The sequence below is a fragment of the Lutjanus erythropterus genome, chromosome 21 (genome assembly GCF_056507025.1).
Source record: "Lutjanus erythropterus isolate fLutEry1 chromosome 21, fLutEry1.hap2, whole genome shotgun sequence".
NCBI classification, from domain to species: domain Eukaryota; kingdom Metazoa; phylum Chordata; class Actinopteri; order Lutjaniformes; family Lutjanidae; genus Lutjanus; species Lutjanus erythropterus.
Window position 1 is genome coordinate 17039344 of NC_139337.1, and position 22072 is coordinate 17061415.

General features: G+C 38.7%; 1 protein-coding gene across 1 annotated transcript in view; it reads left to right on the forward strand.

Annotated features, from left to right (window-relative positions):
* The first annotated feature begins 2499 nt into the window (after positions 1-2499).
* stau2 (staufen double-stranded RNA binding protein 2) overlaps positions 2500-22072 on the forward strand; it is a 110429-nt gene continuing 90856 nt past the window's right edge. The window contains exons 1-5 of the mRNA XM_084747154.1: positions 2500-2600; positions 5598-5805; positions 7202-7332; positions 7658-7817; positions 11488-11623. Of these exons, the coding sequence (XP_084603280.1) occupies positions 5607-5805; positions 7202-7332; positions 7658-7817; positions 11488-11623 (626 nt within the window). The 5' untranslated portion in view covers positions 2500-2600; positions 5598-5606. The remainder of the gene's footprint in view (positions 2601-5597; positions 5806-7201; positions 7333-7657; positions 7818-11487; positions 11624-22072) is intronic.

A 22072-nucleotide genomic window follows, 5' to 3' on the forward strand; every position in this document is an offset into this window, starting at 1 on the left:
ACCCAATCAGCCGAGCAGAGTTACAGCTACAAAATATCTGTTACATTGTTGATCAACCTTTAAAGTGTCCATCAGAGTTTTTTTTTTTTATCATTTTATATATGCTGATATTCATCATTTAAGGAAAATCATCACAATTCACTATTATAAGAGTCATGACTTTTAAGCCAGGATTTTACTGCAGGGAAGAGATTAAAAAAACAGGATGAAACCAGTATTTCATCTCTGTGAAAGGAAAGATCTCATCTGGCTCCTGATAGGGTGCTGGATGGCCTTCTGATAATTTTCTAATTGATAATGAAAATAAATTAATTCTGTTTTCCCCAGGAAGGAGGGGCAGATATGGCAGTTTTGCATGATGGGATATATTGGACTGTCAGGAACGGTGAAGGCTGATCCTTGTGTGACGGCTTTGCAGATAGTGAGCTACGCAGGGGAAGACAACTATTAGCTGAAAAGGATCAAAGTATACTCAGGAAAAACATAATTCTCAAGTTCCCACAAATGTTTATTTTACACATCTGTCAGGATGAAGCAGTTATGTTTCATGGTTTGTTTATGAATCATTCCAACATTTCAGTGGTTGCATGATGGAGGAGGTTCTAGATATGTGTTGTATAAAGTCTTTCAAATATACCGAAGCATTTACACCTAAAATGCAGTTGCACTTATTAAATACAGTAAAATATCTTACTCATCTGTCAGCCCTTATAACAAGTTAAACTAGTTAGGACACTTATCAGTTAAAAAAAATCATTTAATTGGAAAATGAAGAATTTTGGGGGAAAGAACAGTTATGGGCTTTTTAAAAAAATGTATGCTCATTGTATATGAAATGTATAAAATATATAATACACATTAAATTGACTAAATAACATGCCCCCAGTTATTTAGCGAAAGGGGCACACTGGCAAAGAAAGCTGAGTACCTGTGCCCAAAGGCATAAAGCAGTTTAGTGGCACCATCTAGTGGTCTCATTCAGTCCAAACCCCCCCACACTCACAAATTAATAGATTACAATAAATGTTAAATGTTATAAATATTTGAGTTGTTGGTTCAATTTAATAATTTAAGCTTATTAAACATGTTATTTCATGTACAAGTTAATATGAAGTTTATTTGACCAGAAAAGCTTATTTGTTTTGAGTCATTACAAAATTAACTCAAATTGTCTTTTCAAATTCAGTCACTGTAAAATGTTTAGGCAATTTGGACACCAACTTTTAAAAGTAAAAACAGTTTATTTTTTACAGTCTGTGGTTGTGGGCTGTCTGGGGAAACAAACATTACGTGACATGACAACACACACATTCCAACAGAAACCTTTAACTCTTTTAGTCTCATTCAAATGTCATTTATAACATATCAATAGTCTTAAGAAATACAATCCTTTAATATATAAGTGGGTCAAAATGACCGGTAGGTTTGTTTTATTGCAATATCTTTTTGTTGTTGTTGTTGTTGGTTTTCATTTGTTTGTTAGTTTGCTTACAAAACTTACATGTTTATGTTCATCATTGCCATTATTAATGTTGACTAGCACTAATTTGGCAGTCATGAGTATTTTGAAAGTAATATAAAAGTGACATTTTAAGTGATACAATACATTGAATATCACAATAAAAAAAATCTCAATATTATACCAAACTGTGACAATAGCTACCACAATATTACATTATTTAATTTTATTAGTTTTATTTTATAAATAAGACTTCTAGTGATTGTTGCTTTGTTGTTTTTTTCAGCTGTACATAATAATTCAAACATTCAATGTCAAATACAATTCATGATCATTTTTTGCACATGGTTAGGTCATGGATGGCTACTTTATTTATTTTATTAAAGAAACAAAGCAGAAACACTTTGCCTGTTGGCTACTAAAAAGCCACTTTTGGTAGGATCACATGTAGGTGAGATTTAAAAGTTTCCCTTTCCTTCATTTTTCTTCTCATGTTGAGGGCACAGATCTGTTGAGTTTATTTATGTTGCAATTTGTGAGAGGTTAAGCGACATTTTGGGGTAAAATATGTTGAATCTAAGATTTATAATTAACTTAATAATTAAAGTCACTCAATGAAGAAGCTTTCCTGAGAAAAACAGCCAAAATGATTCAAATTCAGTAACACTTGTGCCGAAATGCATCATATAAATGTATTATTATTATTATTACTCAAACTATATAAGGTCAATATTTCTGTAATTATTAGTATAGGACGAAATTAATCAGCATGGACGTGTGTGCAAAAAGCAAGTTTGAAAAGGTTCATTTTTGCTCTGAATCAAAGTTGCACTGTTCCAGGGTCTGAGGTAGCAAACCAGGACTGAACCATTCACGTCACCGCGGGGGTGGTCGATTCATTCAAGATTCACCTCAAACTGTAACGATGCTAACTTAACGATATGCAATACCTAACACTGATCACGTAAACAAAACACAAACTTCATACATGACATATCAAAATGACCAGTCGTTTGCCTCTAATGGGACATATTTTAATATTTTACCCAGACAAATAACGTGGTCTGTTCCCTCTTCCATCCAGTTCTCTTTAGTGTTTGCCAATGTCGGAGGTGTAACTGGGGTCTGGCCCTGGACAAAGGTAAAAATACCATAAAATATTTCCCCCTTTGTTGTCGGATATTGTCTGAATTGTTCGTCACGCTGTCGACAGTCCGTGTGTGATGTTGCGGTGGACTGAAATGCCCCAGACTTTGGTGGAAGATGGGGCGGTATGGAGATGCTAGCAAGAGGGGTGCTCGGCCGATCAGCCATGATGAACGTTAACCGGCTAAACTAGCTTTACTAGAGGCGGCTATGTGGTGTATATTCATCAGGAGAAAACACACAGACATATTCATGACAGTATGCATGCTTGCAAGTTGTGTTGGTTTGTTTTTAGGAGCTGACATTTGCAGGAAATACCGTTTTCTCGGTGGCAACGTTAGCTTCCTGCTAAGCTGCTGGACACAGTCGAAGCTGTAATGTAGGTTCAGTTCAGGGGGTTGCAGGAGACAGCCCTGTAGCTCTGTCAGTCAAACCACCTCCATATTCAACTCACTGTGCACGACAGACATACATTTAGGTTGATGTTTGGTATTGTATTTGTGCACGTTGCTGTGTGAGAGAGAAAGAAAAGCAAGTAGGATTGTGACCCCGAAACCTCAGGGGCATGTAAGATGCAAGGAAGATACAAACAGGACAAACAGTCGATTGGATGCAATGAATTAAGGTCACAGATAAGAGGAAAACTTGCATTTTATTCTGGGGATGTAGTCGATGGCAGTTGTTTTAATGACATGTCACCGTTCTGTTGTTTACACCTGTCCAGTCATGCCCATCACCAATGGACACCTGTAATCACGATTAAAGCAGCCCATGAAAACATCTCAAAACCTGAAACTGATAAACCCTCTCAGTTTTTCTGATACCAAATTTATTATAACTTAAAGAAAATCACATTACACATTATGGTACAGTTATTCATTTTAAAGGAAGAAGTTGTTAAAAGAATTAGAAACAGCGGGAGAAACTGTTTTCAGTCTGAGCACTTTCAATCTGGATAACAAGATGAGAAGAAATGAGAAAGGAAAGACATGCAGAAAATGATGGGATGTTTGTATAATACTGGACTATGTAAAATATAAATAACTATCATAACTCCATATTTATTTAAATTTAGTATCGAACAAGGCATTTTTGATACTTGATAGTATTGAAGCAGTTTGGTTGGTGCCATGAAAGTATCAATGTTTGGCACCCAGCCCTTGTCTCAGTTGACCAGTGTGTGACCTATGAGATATGTCAAACCTGTCTCTGTTTACGCTGTTCATTGAAGAAAAAGGAATAGGTTTTTTGTAAGATCAAATTTGTGATCTTTATAGATTATTTCAGGGTGACATTATCATTGGAAATATTGTCCATCACCTGGAGATGAGAGGTCCAAAGCCAACATTTCATAGTGTCCAATAGAGATGTGCTGATCCGATACACACATACATTGATATCAGGGCTGTGTATTGGCACGAATCTGGCAAGGGGTACTGTAAGCAAGGTCATATATTGTTTTTTTTAATAACATTTTTGCAAAAACTGTCAGTATAAAGAACACACCACCATATGCATACAGAAAGTTTAATTTTCATGCAATCAGAACAGTGAAGATAGATAACAGTGAGCAGTCAGGGGTTTGAACCACGAATCTATGCATATATTGTGATAAATTATTTTATGAGAACTGATACAGAGTCACAAAACATAAAATCGTGACGTATACTGATATTTTCTTACACTACTTGAACTATGTGATATCTAAAACCACCATCTCCACTACTGAGTGAAGAAGAAGACTGATATTTTTGTGCACACAACTATTTGATTTTATAGGTTATTTGACTGTAACAAGAAGTATCATGATACTAGAATTTAAACTTTGATACAATACTAATTTAAAAAAAAACAATACTCAATGCTTTTATTGATACCATGGCAAAAAGAAAGCAAAACACAGTTCTGGTACAGAAAATTCACTTAACTTTGTCTGTTTTTGCTGCAAGCCTAATTTCAGGCTGGAAAATAAAGAATTAAGTGAACTGAGGTTTTGAATAAACACTAAGATTTTTTTTTCAAAGCTTTGGCGATTTCAACACAGATATTAAATTGTTTTAAATCTGTAGTATATGTGGTGTTACTTTGAGACTTTTAACAACCCTAACTATGACAGAGTGATATCATCCATTGTCCATCACCTGGAGGTGCCAGGTCCAAATCCAGCATTTCATAAAGTCTACAAATACAATTTCCCCACACTCCAGGGGTTCAGTTCTGTGTCTGACCCTTTGCTCTGACCACTGTGGGGACGTGAAAAGAATTTCCCTCATATCCCTTCAGTTCCTGCCACATATTAATGTAGTAGTGGAGACATCTTGGCAAGATAGTGTGATACAGTTTGTACCTTTTAATTAGTTTTTCTTCATTTTAGCCTCTTTATCTTAATCTTTCAATGATGAATAACACATGGTGGCTTATTATGTTACTTATACTGCATAGCCACAGGCTGTGACCTGTGTCTGATTGCACTCATCAAAATATTGCATGTGTGCACAAAAAGATAAAGATGTTAAAGAGTGTTTTGTTAACTTTCACTGGATTGCTGGACCCTCTCTGCTCTTCATGTTAGCCTACATGTTGTCTACTTCATGTAGGCCTTCGTAGCTTTCTTTAGCCTTGAATAAAATGTGATTGAGTGTCCATTGTCTTGTTCGGACTGCTATCACAGGATTCTGTCCTTTTTCCGGGGAGCTTAGCAGCAGTAACATGAGCAAAGCTCCTTCAAATAAAGCTTCATTGTCTGGCTGTATTAGCTGCCAGTGGATCAGAATGTGAGATAGGCCTCGGGCTGCTCAGTTTGAAGTCTGCTCTCCAGGCCCACAGAAATCTGTCAAATGACACTGAACAGCTTTTAATTGTATAAAAATCTTTTATAATTATGAATATGAATCTTTTTTTTTTTATCAAACAGCTCAGATTTTGTCCAGCACTAGTCTGTTTAAAGTGATATGATTAATCTTAAAAGTTGTTACTTGTTATCTGGTTCCAGGAATAGAGCATGGCTCAAGTGAAAGTACAGACCTCAGCACCCCTGGCTGGTCCTGGCCTCTCCCCCGGAGTTCCCCCGACGGCCATGGCCAGCCCAGGATCCCTGGGTCTGCAGCCCTCCGTCAATGGCACAGGCCCGGCCCCCACACCCGCCTGCCCTGCTCCTGCAGTCGGATATGGGGACGCCCCTGTGTCTGCCACATCGCCAGGTAGAACACCAACTCCCTTTCAAGGGAGATGAAGATCATTTTGCATTAGTTCATGGTCTTAATTATTATTAATGATGTTTATTTGATGTCTAACTAATAATGAACCACTTGCATCTCATCAGCAGCATCCTCTGTTTTGAGTTGCCACAGGCGATCTAAGATGTAATGTTTCAGTGCTGCAAATGTGCTACCATTGAACAGTTATTGTGTAACCATGGTTGTCATATAAGAATATTAAATGAAAAAAAGACAAAAAAGTACTATTATCAGAATAGACCTAACCACGATTAGACCTTGTCACAAACCTCATTTGTCAGTGGTGAGTGCTTTCACTCATCAATGACACATGTAGAGAACCTGCCTCAAGATTAATGTTATACCTGCATGCGTAATGTGTTGCTCTATTAAAAAAAACATGAAACGAATAGGCAGTTACAGTCCTGCAGCTCCTGTTCACTGAACTCCTTATTGTTAAAACTGTACTGTTAACCCTGATAATATTTCCTATCATTAAACCGACTGCACTATAAGCCACAGTCTTGAATGACAATCGCTAGCCTGTAGTAGCTTTCAGACAAATGAAAACACACCTGAGCCCCTGTTCATCTGCTGAAGAGAGAAGATCTATTGAACAATGCTCATGTTTTTTCTGCTAATTAGCTCATTTGTTTCATGAGTGTTTTCTTTACTTAATTTTGTTTCTTGTGCACAAGACATGATAATTACGTGTGAAAGTTGTGTCATACAAAATTTCTGATCCATGCTTCAATATGCAAGTACCCCATTTCAGTCATATGATCTAACACTTAAAGGGGCAGCTAATCCCAAAATCCAAGCTACATATACTCTTACCCGCAGTGCTATTTATCCATTTCAGTTGTTTTGGTGTGAGTTGCAGAGTTTTGGAGATATTGGCCGTAGAGATGTCTGTCTTTTCTTGAATATAATGAAACTAGATGGCACTCAGCTTGTGGTGCTGAGAGCACGAAAAACACAACACCTTTGAAAAAGTCACCAGCAGTGTCTCTTTCCAGAAATCATGACCTGGTCACTCAAGAATACTCCCCAGACCGTGTTGTGAGCAATTTCTTGTAGGAGCTATGTTCTTCCTACCACATCCACCAACCGTACACTGTTCAGGAGGAAGCTTGCATTTACTCATGGATGAGAAACTATAGCTCAGCTGGGGAGGATGCCAGTAATTTTTGCATCCTGTATTTTCACAAGCATCAGCCTCTCATCCATGAGTATTTGGTTCATTCATCATCCTGACGAGTTTTTTAAATGTATTTTCTTTGCTGCTTTGAGCAACACAAGCAGAGTGCTGTCTAGTTCTGTTAGAGAAGACAGACATCTCTACATTACTGGAACTGTAATGTTGCCCTGTGTGTTTTAGGCCCGCCCCAGGAGAACATGGCAAACCCTAAAGAGAAAACTCCAATGTGTTTGGTGAATGAGTTAGCCCGTTTCAATAGGATCCAACCACAGTACAAGCTCCTCAATGAGAGAGGCCCTGCACATGCTAAGGTAAGGAATGGGGACGAGACACTGATGCTGAAAACAGCTACAACAACTACTTCATCTAGAAAGTCTCACTTGTAGGCTCAGTTGTATTTTGAAATGATCATCAGTGAATGTGTTCAAAAGTTAATGTTCCTGTTGATATAATCCATGTTTATTTATGGCATTTCCTTATGTGATGCTTCAGGTTTTTTTTTAAAGTAATGCTCACAAACCAATATTGGTCATGCAGAGTACAGCTCTTACCATATGGGTTCCAGAGGGATGTTGATAAAAATGTAGTGTAGCCGTCGGGTAATAATGTCTCTCCCTCTGGGTGTCACTGTTCCAGATCTTCACCGTGCAGCTGACTCTTGGGGAGCAGGTGTGGGAGGCCGAGGGCACCAGCATTAAAAAGGCCCAACACTCCACCGCCGCCAAAGCGCTGGAAGAGAGTGTACTTCCCAGGCCAGCGCCCCGCTCCCCTAAAGTGGATATCAACAGCAACCCAGGTACTGCAACCACAACAGAATCACATTTTAGTGTTTACTGTGCCTGGAATAGTTGATATCATTAAAGGTACAAATGGACTAGTTTAACTGAGACAGAGTGAATTTGGTAAAAGCTACAAAGCAAGTCAGCGTTGCTCACATTGCACAAAGTGTAACATGTTTTGATTATATGGAGACAGCCCAGAGTGCAAACACTAATCCACGTCTCATTTATGTTTATACTTTTAAGATGTTTATAAATAGAGAATATAGCCACTTTGTGCCTCAATTTCAGCAGCAGAAAACAGATGCTGACTGCAGCAGCCAAACAAAGTAAGATGGAATGACCTGTCAGAAAAAAGTGGATCTGTTAAGCTTCTCATTAAGGTTGTCAATAGTGGGCTTAAGTTTTCAGAGCAGGAAAGCTGGTTGCAGTTCCCACCATTTGTACTGTATTTCAACTAGAAGAAATATGACCTTGTGCTTAACTTTTTTCCCACACCTAATAATTCAGTGTTAAGCAACACATTCAGTTCCCATCTTTACGTCAAACTGCTTTTAAAATCCGTGATCGTGTTCACATCTCGCTGACCTCTGGCCTTCATTTTGCAACATGTTATTTCAAATTGAACACGGAGCATATAACTTATTCAGTAGTCTCAGTTAAATGTGTGAGCGTGGAGGCAGTGGTAAAACAAGTCATCCATGGAATTGCATATTTCTTGTTACATGTGGTGTATGAATGATCGAAAGCTGACTGCGTGACAGTCACTGCAAGATATGACAGTAAAGGTATGGAGGGGCAGGAGGGACATTATATTCTTCTTCTATTCTTTTGTTTTAAGTGGCAGATTGAAGAAGAAGAATTACTTTATTGATCCCGATGGGATAAGGCATGAGCTCCCCTAAAAACATGATTTGTGAAATTTTGGCGGGATCTCTTAAATATTGACCGTATGCTATTTTTGCCAGACATTTCTTTTTGTCTGTACATTCATAATCACGGATCATTTGTAAAATTACACTGTTCTTAGAAATATGAGTGAGTGCCCCTGAAAGCCATTGTATAGTTGGCATACTGGGGGAGGAGGTGTCCGAGGGATGGAGCTGCCGCACAGTCATGCGCCCTGAGCAGCACAATTTGTACTGACTGGTCTGTGCTGGATTTGAACTGCCCACCCTCCAGTTTCCAGGCCAAGTCCCCCGAAACTAAGCTACTGCCAAAGATTCTTGGATGCACGATATGGACTTTCTTCAGCCGATGCTGATAATTGATTATTAGCTGCTTCTTATGGCCGATTCCTTTTAAAGAACTGATAATTTCACATTGTTGTATTTTAAAAAGAAGGGTTTATAATCTGTAGTTTATGCACACCTGAGGTTTTCACTACTTTGGTGATACTTTGGTTTTCATAGAGCATTTTGCCTAAGAATCAAAAAGAAATGCTTTGACATTATCTGTCAAATCACATATTATTACAGCTGATATTTATCAGTTATAATTTCATCATCTGATTAATAAATGATAATCTATTGGCCTTGATATTAATCATACATCCTTAGAAGCTACTGCATCCACTGATTTGAGCCAGTCGTTGGTAGAGCTATCAATGCATGGACCTAAGTGCAAAATATCCTAGCTAACCTGGGACTGATGTTAATATACACTAACTGCAGCATGTTGGCCAGTTAACAATGATATCTTAAACCAAAACACCAGCATCCAAGACCTAGGTTAGTCTAGTTAGAAAGCTTTATTCTCATATGACCTCTCTGTAGCATGTAACCAGTTATCAAAGTAGCTGATACAAAGAGTTATGAGAAGGCAATACTAATATTTCACTAAAGGTGTTAAATTCTATTGTGGATAGTTGAAGGTGTTATGGTTTAAAATCTTTAAAAAGTGTTCATTTCTGCCTGACAAGTGTGGTTCATGAAAATCTGAACTGTTCCTTTAGGCTTGCGTTAGTGCCCTCTACTGTCCAAGTGTACAGGTGAAATGAGGTACATGCATTTGGTGGGATATGGGGAGGCCTCTAAAGTCACTTCAGAGAGCAGTGTTTTGCTGTCATTACTTTTCATGTGCACGTGTGATCAGAAAGAAGAGAGCCAGATTTAAAGGTGAGGAGAATAAATGTGGTAAAGCATGTGTCATGATGGTGCCCTCCTGGTTGCATTATTAATGAGATGCTTCCATATTCAGGATTTTCACCTGGAGGACTCTGGGCTCCAGTTGTAGCTCTGGATATATTTAGATAATCCATGTACTGAACAAAGGCAGTACAGACCCTCCCAATAAAGCCTAAGTGCAGGCTTATGTTTTGTCTCTGGCCAAATTAATACCACCATCCTGTCTTACCTCTCCTGCCCTCTGTGACTTTGTTGTCGTGAAAGACCTCATAGTCAACCTCTTAATGAGATTAAGAAAGCCCTGTGATAGGTTATGCAACATCCATGGGGAGCTGTGGGATTAGCAGTGCGTACATCATACGCAGTCAGACAGGTAGGAAAGGTTGAATACAGACATCCTCATATTTTAAAGGGATTTCTTTGGATTACTTGAAGTGGGGTTGTATGAGATGCTTCTCAACAGTCAGTATATTAGCTACAATAGATACTGGTCATCACGCCCCCAGTTAGGAGAAGCAGAGAGTAGTACCAGCATTGAAGCTAAGCTTTGTACTGCTGTGGACAGGGTCAACAACAAAAGGTATTTTAGCCACTTAAAAAAATATCCACCTTAAAAAAAATCCATATCAATTTAAGTCTACACTATATTATAATATTTTCTCAGTTTTACTTTGTCATCAGGCAACCATTTCTGATGGGAAACCACCATTATATAAGCCAAATATGGCTCTCCAAACTCAATAGACAAAATCAGTAATTTTTTCCTCACAGAACACGGTAATTGTTGGTCTACCACTGCCTCAATCTGTTAGTTTGTTTGTGTTTGGCAAAATAAAGCTTTGACAATATTTTAAATATAGCATGCACTTACCACATAACTTTTGTTGCCTCTGCTGGTGCTCCTCTCTGCTTCTCCAAACTGTGGATGTGTCAGTCAGCATCTACTGTAAATAAAACACTGACTATCGATAAATACGCCATACAGCCCCACTTCAAATAATCTGAGCTATCTGTTTAACTTAACTGAAGTTGATGCTCCTCTGTTATATTCTAAAAACTGAATTTGGAGCCTCAGAGACATTTTTTCTGCAGTGTTTAAAGTTTCAGTCAGGTTTGCATTATTAAAGGCCTATCACAGCTTTATTTATCTTTATTGGTATTTGTGTATATGCTTTATAAAAGTTATTTTGATGAATGGATCTTACTAGAAAAAATAAATGAACCTTTGAAGAGTCAGAACTGTTGTGATAGTGATATCAGGTAGATTTGATGCAGTCGGAGCTGTGGAACAATAAATCATTCATCTTTGCTCACTACATCTAAACCTTTCTTAACCTCATGTATACATAGACTACAGGTTATATGAACTTGAGAAATTATCATTTATTTTATCGGTAACAGCCATGAGACATATAAGATGAAAAAAAAATACATAATGTGCATCCTTATTTATATTTGCTCATGTCAAATACCATTTTTTTTGACAACTCTTGTTATTTAATTTTTACTGCAGATTCCTATTGCCTTAGCTTTCATCTCTCATACTGACTCTCACATACAGGCAGTATAACACCCACAGTGGAGCTGAATGGTCTGGCTATGAAGAGAGGCGAGCCAGCTATCTACAGGCCTTTGGATCCCAAGCCCATGCCCAACTACAGAGCTAACTACAACTTCAGAGGCATGTTCAACCAAAGGTGAGCTAAAAAAAAAAAAACTAAACTTACCCCGCTGCCTGAACTGTTGACAGCAAGGGGTTATTCCTCTTTTTTTCCCTCATTTCTACACTACAGCATCATTTGTTAATAATTAGGATGGACACAGCATGGGTACTCAGCAGCTTAAACATCAGTTCTGTTGCCTGCTGGTCTACATAATCACTTAAATTATGCTTTAACAATCCAGTGTGTAAGATTTAGGGGATTTATTGGCAGAATATAGCAGAAATTGAATATAATATTTATATTTATAATATTTCATTAGTGTATAATCACCTGAAATAAGCATAGTTATTGTCTTTACCTTAGAATGAGTAGTTCAAACAAAGGGTGTGGGCCCTTTTCCCTGGAGGCCATGATGGTGCACTACTGTGTTTCTACAGTAGCCTAGACCACACAAACCAAACAGTTTCACAGGATCACCTGCATGTTTGGAAGAGGAGAATGCATAAGGTGTTTACAATCTGTCAGCTCACCACTAGATGCTGCTAAATCCTACACCCTGGTCCTTTATTGTCCCCAAACACGTACATTAGTTGTTCATATTCAGTCATCATAAACATGAACACGTAATGACAAGACCTGTGCTGTGCTGAGACTATAAATTAAGCTTCCAAGGGTACAGTGAATTTTTGTTGTTAACATTAATGTCTGCCAGATGCCACATGACTGTGTCTATTGATGCCTCATAATGTTTTGCAATAACTTTGTTTTCTCCATCCACCCATTAAAAGAAAGACTTTTTGAATTTGCCTGTTTTGGGAAAGCTTTATTTTGGATGCCTGAAATGCCAGGGTTGTGTGGAATGGATACTTGGCTAAAATGCAGAGGAAAAGTTGAGCTTTCAGATTTGTCCAACTTATTATAGACATGGTCTTGATATATTTTGGATGACCTCAAACTGAATTGTTTCTTTGATCCCACTGGCTCAGATGCATGTCAGACGTGGCCTCCACCCCATATGTTTTCTAAACTGATAAATGTGGTGCCCTCGAGGGGTCCCTTTGCACTCAGTCTCTGTCAACTTTCTTTCTTCCTCTTGTTTTTTTTTTTTTTTTTTTTTGCCTTACTGGAGCCATCCAGCCATTTCCAAAACTCCATAAAAATGCCACAGAGGTGCAATTAATGATCCCCCCTCCCTCGGTGAAGGAATGTTATTCAGGAATTTGGATGTTGGCTTGCCTAACATGAAATCCAGGTACACTGTGGTAGAGCTGCAAGGATTAATAGATGTATTGTCAACTATTAAATTGATCACTAACTATTTGGATAATTGATTCATCGGTTTGAGTCTCTTAAGAAACAAAAAGGTCATATATTTTCTGGTTTTCTTAGTTCTCTCTGACAGTAAACTGAATTTGTTTGTGGAAGGAGGATATTATATTGTTTTATTTATTCTTTGAGAAACACTCATCAACATTTTTCACCATTTTCTGATATTTTATGGACTAAACAACTAATCGATTCATCAAGAAAATAATCAACAGATGAATTGACAGTAAAAATAATAGTGAGTTGTAGCCCCACACTGTGATGCTCTCAGTTAAGAAAGAACAGGATGACACTTTTTGGTTCTTGGAGACAACACTGAGAAAATCAGAAACCAATGAAAATAAAGGCTAAAGCATGTTTTTATTTATTTAAAAGGTGTTGCAGTTGTATGTCTTCGAATCGTAGGCCTATCCTTTGTGACAGTTTTACAGAAATGTCAGCTAATATAAATATTTTACCACTGTAGTATATGGTGTTATTAGTGTTCTAAATATTATGGTATTATTTTAAATACAGAGGCAAGGTGACGTAAGTTGTCCATACAGTTTACAGAAGCTGAGTTATGTGGCTCCACTTTTCCTGGAAACATGGTGAATTTCATAAATCCAATATTCATCATGGTTAGTTTGAAAAACTTCATTTCAGGAGGTGTTTTGATTCCCTCCAGATGGCAGTGTTTCCTCATTTTAAAAATCCTATAGCGCTGCTTTTGTAAGGTGATTGAGCACCCATTTTGTAACAGGCAAGGTAGGAATATGGTGATTTGATATAGGTTTTCATAAGTATGGATCTCTGCAGTGCATTCTGTATTTTTTCTTTAAATATAGCACTAAACACAGAAGATCCTAACAGAGAAGGAGGCATGTCTGTTTTGCTTTTTACGTAAACTTTGGCTCATTAAAATCCTACAGTAAGCTATTCTGATGCCAAATGTGTGGGATTTATTTTTAAAATGTGGATACATTGCCAGAAAGAGTTGGTGAATCAGTTGCAGTGTTGGGTAACTGAGTCTAGTCAGCAGACAGTCTAGCATCTGGCTCACATCTTCTACTATTTGATCCATGCAGGAACAAACAGGAGGTGAAAGACAAATGTCTGAGGGGTGGAGGAGAAAATCTGTTTTCCAGCATCTGTCTGTCAATGTCATATGTCACAGTGATGGGTTTCTAAGAGACAGGCTGTGTCTATCCCTCATGGTCTGTTTTGTTTTCTTATGCCACTTTGTAAGGAAGAGGAGAGGGGTGAGGGGATGTGTGTGTGTGTGTTGCAACAGAAAAGCCACACAGGAGTGTATATTATCCCAAGGTCACTTATGTTTTCATTAGGTCTCTTTCTTTCAGTGTTGTCGAGCCCCGGATTAATGAAAGTGAGACCTTCTGAATATGAATTCTCTTCATCAGACAACTGACTATGTGGCAGAGTGACAGGCCATATCTACAATCAGTCACCTTAATGATGCTGCAGGGAAACGAAGGTTTCCATATGCCCATGTCCTTACCTATTATGATGAATAAGAGTGATCCGGAGTCATGTTGATGGAAAATCTTACCATTAAAAGGGCAGCCTGGCTCTGATCCATCAGCGCTCTAATCACCACCAAGACCAGTATTGATTCATTCAGAAAGTGCCCTGATGAGAAAATATGGCGATAATATGAAATGTGCATTTATCAGCGTCTTAATGAATCTTATTTATGGCGAAGGGCCTGTGCATAATTTCTTGCCATCCAAGACGGTGTTAAAATCAGCGATTCATCTCTGTTATCCCGCAGTCATAACCAACTACACCATTGTTCATTCTCAAATACTGCTCAGAATGATACGTGTTTTCCAGCTTACTCAATCAGTTACTGAAACATTATATCGAAATTCAGCCCAAATGATTTCACGTAAATAATCTTTGAATCAGGAAAATATTTTTGTTATCAAGAAATGTGATTACATCAACCACTTACATGGACAATCCCCGACTCCCATGTTATCATTGGAACACCTGACTCTGATGACTCACATCGGGCTCCTCCAGTTCCATCCATGGCGTTCCCAGTTCTCCTCCTGCTGCTCTGGTCCCGGGGGGGCGGGGGCGCCTGCATCCTGCATTCTGTCAGAGTTGGAATTTGGCTAGGACTTTCCCTGCAAGAGCAAAGCAGAACAGTCAGAAGCCGCCCACCTCCTCTGGGCCCTCATTTGGTTATGACCGCAACATTATGTCAGCTGAAAGAATAGTGGGTTGAATGACTGGGGGTGCGTTGCTCTGTGACATTTCCTCCTGCGATGATGTTCAGATACTGAGCTGGCCGTCGCTGCTTTCTCTGCTGGAAATGGAGAGAGGAGAAAGGAATAGTGGGGCACCTGTGCTTAGGGCTGGGCATTGATGATCAATACCATTTCAGGTTTTTATCAAAATAACCCAGCACCAAGTAGTATTCAAGCTTATCCAGTCAGTCATATCTGCATTCAGTCCTTTTTGTACCCAGATCTCGAAAGAAATTACTTTGTATGGTTTTGCTCGCAGCCTATCACAAGCAACCATTGTTCAGTTTAATGTGACATGTGATTGGTCCACTACTGCAGCAGCCCATACATTTTGAGTGTTGAAGTTGGGTGTGCTGTTTATGACAGAGCTGGCACTGTAGTGAGTATGATTATAGGCCTTCTACACATCTGATAAAAAGAAATGCATAAAATGCAGAAGGATTCATTATTATTATTTATTTATTTATTTATCGAATGAAGTAGGGAAAAAAGGTATCAAATGAAGTATCGATTTCACCTTAAAGCTGCAGTAAGTATAAATCCTAGAAAAACAGTTTTTGTTGAGACTCATCTCCAGTATGTGAGTTAGGTTTTGTTTTCTCCCTCCTACCACACTTGGTTGCATGCATGCATACAACAGTTTCCTGAGGCAATTGTAAGCAAGCACGGACTGTATGTATGAATATCTTCATTTGATTGGCTGATGGTGGCCGGGCAGCAAAATGGAGAGTGAATATTGGACTTGCTCTCACCAGGTGGTCAAAGACCAAACTCCAAATTGTGCTATGCTAAAGTCAATTAATACAAGTTTGAAAGGAAAAAAAAATCTGGAAATGGATCACCTGCTAGGGTTTCAAATATTAAGTAGGGGGAAGCAAACATTGGATTGAAAAAAGTTGATTAATAAACTAAAGATTTTACTTCATAAACACTGTATTTGGCAATACATTGTCATTTTGGTGTCTAATCAGCAGTTTTTCCATTTTCTCCTAATTATCATGACACTGTCAATTACCAAAAGTATTTAATGACCTTTTCTCACCACCAGAGAACTGTGTCTATAATGTCTTCTTCTGGCAGTAAACCCCATGATTTGTGGATGTGTGATGACATGAAATCAATCATAAACAATAAATGAAAAGCAGTAAAAACCTACAACAATGAACATTAAATTTAGACATCAATAGTGTTAAATACTTGAGTATTTGCTGAGCTTGGATTTTGCTTATGGCACATAGAGTTAAAATGCACTGTGGCTATTCTCTAGACTTGCCTTCTAACTTCACAGCAGTGTCCTTGTAAAATCAATGACAACCTTGTATACGCCTTAGTGGTGCCGTGTGTGCACGTGCTTGTGTGCACATACTCATATAAGAAATATAAAGAGGTGGTTGCCATGGAAAGCTACTTATCCTTGAAAAAATGAATACCCTTTACATGCCTGCAGGGCTCACAAAAACAGCAGACAGACAAACTGCGGCACACGCACAAAGAGCACACACACATTACACATCAGGTGTAGTTTGTCATCCGCTTCTCTAATTGGGCCAACCTGTCTCACTCAAAAGGCAAATCTGCCCATGAGCACTTTCTATATTGAAAATTTCCTCTCATCTTTTCCTATGTGAAGATATCAGATATCCTCTGAGGTCGCCTTCATATACACTTTGCGTTTTTTTCTTGTTCACTTTCTCCCACTCACATTAATTTCTTTTTAATATATATATATACCTTACTGGCCTTTTGGGCTGTACAGTCTCATATAGCCTAATTGGGACACTGTGTGCTCTTGCGTCCACTCAGGTGTGCCACAGATATGGTTTCTCTCATCCATCCTATCATCACTGCTGTACAAAAACAAAAGGGAGTTGCCAAAGCCCACAAGGTAGAGACTTCAGAAGAATAACTTTTTATTGCATTACGTTTTCACCACCTATCTGCGTACATCAGTAAATCAGATGCATTCACTCAGATAGTTCATAAATCACCACGGGCGACATGCCAGAACAAAGGATAATCTGTTCAAATTGTACAAATGGGTGTAAACTCATAAAGCTGTGTTTTATTGAGGAGACTGGGGGTGGAGGAGTGGAATACAGGTCCAACATAAACAAATGCTTAGAATGATTTGTGCTCAACAGACTCAGTGACACAGAAGTCTGCTCTCTCCTTTCATCTCCTCTCCTCTGAGTGGAGTTTCGTGTTTGTGTATCCCTGTGTGTCCTCCTCTCTGCTTTTGCCTTGATGTATTGAAAGTAAAAACGGACCTGAGACCATTACCTACAAAGCAGGTTGCATGAGTAGGAATACTTTTTGTAATTCTGACTTTCAGTATGCTTGGCAGGGTGGAGTCAGGCAAAGAAGTGGGCACTTTCACAACAAGTCATATCTGTGTGTTTACACAAATACACACCACTTACTTCAGTCTTCTCCCAGGAAATTGGGCCATTCTTTTACTGTACGTACTCAAAATGATTTTTCTCACCCCCCTGTGTAGCTGTGCAGTATCAGTGCTGAGCTGTCAAGAGAACACACATCAGCTCGGAGCACTACTCCCTTCCTCTGTTTCCCAGTTAGGGCTGTGCAATATTACCAAAATCTCATTTATCGATATAGGTCAGTTCATAGATAGTAACACAGATAATACAGATAATAACCCATATCAACACATATATTTTCTGTATGTGGCTTAGTGATAGACTGGAGTCGTCCACTACTTGGACGATCGGCTATTTGATCCCCAGCTCCCTCGAGTCTGTAGATCAAAGTATCCTTGGGCAAGATCCAGAGCCATAGCCATCGGTCTGTGAGCACGTGTGAATGGTTAGTTTCAGAGCAGAGCCGCCTTGCATGGCAGCCTCTTCCATTAGTGTATGAATGTGTATTTGAATTGGTGAATGTGACATGTTGTAAGGCGCTTTGAGTGGTTGTAGGACTAGAAAAGCATGATATAAATGTAGTCCATTTACCACAAAATGATCACCATGTCAGACTTTTGTTACCTAAATCATGTCCATGCGATAGTACAAGCTCCTTGTTTTGTCCTGGCTGGTTGGAGTCCGTCCGCTGTTTGGAATTACATTCAGATGTAGAAGACTTGACTTAACCAACAGTGATAAAAGACTTGACTTAGACTTGGTAGTCAAGACTTAAGACAGATGATTCAAAAGGACTTTACTTTTTAAAGTAAACATTTGAATTTTTCTAAGCATTGAAAGTTATGTTTTGTTTTTGAAACATAATTGGATGATTTGTAGTGCAATGCAAAAAAAACCTGGCAACCTACTAGGATGCTGCAGACCAGCAGAGGCCAATGCATGACACAGCTATCATGGAGGAAGCTAGTCCAAAAATAATAACATTTGGATTCAAGGATTATTATGATGTTGATGACAGTAGCAAGAAGTATTAAAATGTCAAATATCAGTAAGATTAAGAAGGTGTAATCAGACAGCAACAGTTTTATTAATGTTGAAACTAAAACTTTACTGTTTAACTTAACTGATCGCTGTTTTTTAACTGATTTAAACGTGAAAACTTGGGTAGATCATCAGAATTTAGTATGACCTCAAGTGTGACTTGCTTGACCTGAGCAATGACTTGACCTGTTTTAATTGTAGCAGGGACTTGACTTTACTTGCTTGATTCTCACCACCGTAATTTTGGACTTGCTGAGACTTACTCCTACCTCTGGCCCTGTTTTGTTTCCCTTCATGTTTGTATTGCCTTCATGCAGATTTGCTGCCTGCATCCATACCGTGCAGAAGAATGCAAAATGATGAAAAATATTGCCACTGTTCACACAACTGTTTTGCTTTTAGAAATCCTTAGACATTCGGTAGTTGATGAGATCTCAGATCGTATGATATTGCAAGACTATTTTTATCCTTACGGAGAAAGACATGAACAGGGTTTTTCCGTAATTAGCGTCTGCATTAATTTCCCTCTGTAGAGCCAGGTGCTTGAATCTACTTTGTCTACCTCAGTTCCTGTATTTCTGAGAAGGGCTACAGGTCCATATTTCTGGTGAAACAGAGTTTTAATTCAGTCCACATCACAATCACTGATCACTGTACTGTGGTTGGATGTGAGACTGGAAGAAGTGATGAGGAATACAGAAATATCACAAATCTATTACAAATATATGCTTGGTGTACTTTGGTTTGAATCATCCCAGCAGTAGACACACTTTTGGACGCCTTTAGGGTTCACACTGCCATGCTACTGTTAGGAGACCTGTCGTCGTGCGTCATTATAATACTTTTCAGAGCAAGGAAAGTCAAAACAAAGTTTGTTCTGTTAAATGATGCTGCACTTCTTCTTTGGTGGTCCTACCAGAGCTCACAAGGAAACGAGGTAATCTGAGCAACTGTGTTTTACATTGTGTAGTTGGTTTGTGTTGCATTCTCAGCAAAAGCAAACCACACTACAGCTCAAAAATCCACAATTTAAAGGTGCCTTAGGGTGATAGTTTGTTGCACATCTGAGTGTGAATGGCATTGTTTTCATCTGACCTTGAACGAATCGAACTGGAGTGGGAGATAAAAATGACTCAAATCAACTAAAATGTGCCATTTCTTGATAAATTAATAATCAGCTGATTGGTAAGTCAGTACATGAGTTATTTTTATGTTATGTTTTTCCTTTATACACAGCCATGGATGACTTTTGGTGGGTGCTAATCACTGAATACCAGAAGCACCCAACAAGGTCTGCTGTTTTGGAGATGCTCTGACCCAGTTGTCCAGCCATCACAATTTAGTTCATGTCACGCTTTCCCTTTTTCCTGCTTCCAACACAATCAACTTCATCAATTTGAAGCACTGACTGACTTCTGCGCTAATCGAAAATCCAATGGAAGAATCCCACTGGCATTTTGTGATGCTAACTTCCGGGTTGGCCTGCAGAAATACGTCATCCCTGCAGTACACTTTTTTTATCCCACCCTTCGACAGGTGCCGTACTGTTATTCACCCGTCAGTGGTTTTAAGGTTGTTGCTAATCAGTGTATGTGTTTTATTATACAAACACTATAGTATGAACATATTCAGATTCACATTTAATCTGGACTGCTTGTTGATGTTGCTTCATTCATTTTCAGGGGGCCTGAATGCAAGTAACTGTATTAAGGACAACAGCCGATTAAGAAGAACCATTTATCAGTCAGTAAAATATGTTGCCCCGAGAGATGTCTGCATAAAAAGACAAAGGAAAATCATTTGCAGGCAGAATGGCTTGCATAGGAACCGAGTCAGAACAATTTGGCAAAAACAAATTCATATTATTTCTTTTTAGAAAATGGCACAGGAGTGTTTTTTTTCCCTCCAACAAAGCAATTCGTTTTCTCTCCTTAATGACAATGAACATAAAACAGCAGGTCACAATGTAATATTCTTAATGAGGGCAGCAGGGTCTGATTTTAGATTGATCCCCAGCCAGCCATTCCTCTCAGCCAGCCAAGTCTTAACAGTTGGCACTAGAAGGGCACGAGGGTTAAGAAGTGTGTTTTCTTTCTTTTTTTATTTTTTTTATTTTGCTGTGTCACATAAATGCACACATGGTGTAATTGCTTTGCACATGCTGGCAAGCTTTCTATTACTCACTGATATTTTTTTGTGCTTAAGGAGTCAGAATTATTCACGCAATGCCTGTTTTTAGTCAGATGATTAGAGAATAAATCCAGTGGTTGCTTTTATTACCAGTGTAATGATATCAGCCCTTGTTTTTTGTACCTAGTAACTCCATTTGCTTTTTTTTTTTTTTCCCTGTAGCGTGCTACCTGTCAGTTACGGCACTGTAAATCTATCATGTTTGGAAACAATACTTGATGTACGGCCGTGACTCAGCAATAAAGTGTGACAGGAGAGCTGGGGTCGGCTTACACGGGGACTGGGGCCACTCATGAGCCAGGCATGGAAGGGAGGGCATTGAGACAGCACACTGATTACAGAGCTCGCACAAAGAGAGCTTTAATCTGTCGTTCAAAAATTGAAACCACAACAAACAGTAAAAACAATGAACACTGTCAGATTGGATAATTTAATTAAAATAAGTTATGAAACCTCCGTTTTATGCACTTTGTCTGTTAGCAATTCTTGATAAATAGCTGTTGTCGGTAAAGGCAGCGATATGAGTAGAGACACCAGCTGTCTGCTGCTCAGAGACGCACACACATTACACTGGAGGGATATGAGGTAAGAAAATACATCGCTCCCATGACAGACTTTAATGAAAACCTACAGAATGTTAGGTTTGGTGATATTAAACTGTAAAATGAGAGCTATTAGTGACCGGTTGAAAGCTTTGGATTGTGAGCCAACATACCATCAACTTAACGTTTGCACTTTTATACATTTTACACCTGACTGATCTGGTGTGTGTTGGTAATGTTGTGTGCAATCCAACACTGCTGGTTTGACAACACGTAAACCATCTTAATTCTTAATCTTCACAGTGAATGAATGTAGTATCTCTGAGTCAGAGTTGCCTCGGGGGGAAGTCTGATTGAATAACATTCGTTGTGGCTTCTCTGAGACCGCTACAGGTCTCGCACACACAGTTTCTCATTATCACTTTAAACCTGTTTGTTGGCACTTCAACACCTTTTACACAGTCTCTGTCTCTTGTGTAAACTGTTGGATAACTATCATCTGAAGGTTAACACTGTTTTAAAGGGTCATTTCACCTCAAAATCAAAAATACATATTTTTTTCTATGACCTGTAGTACTATTTATTCATCCAGATTGTTTTGGAAATATCTGCCATAGAGATATCTGCTTTCTATCTAATATAATGGAACTTGGCTCCTGGTGCTCAAAGTGCCAAAAACGCGTTTGAAAAACAGTGTCTCTTTCCATAAATCCAGGCTTAAACAAGATAATCCACAGAGATTACTGTGAG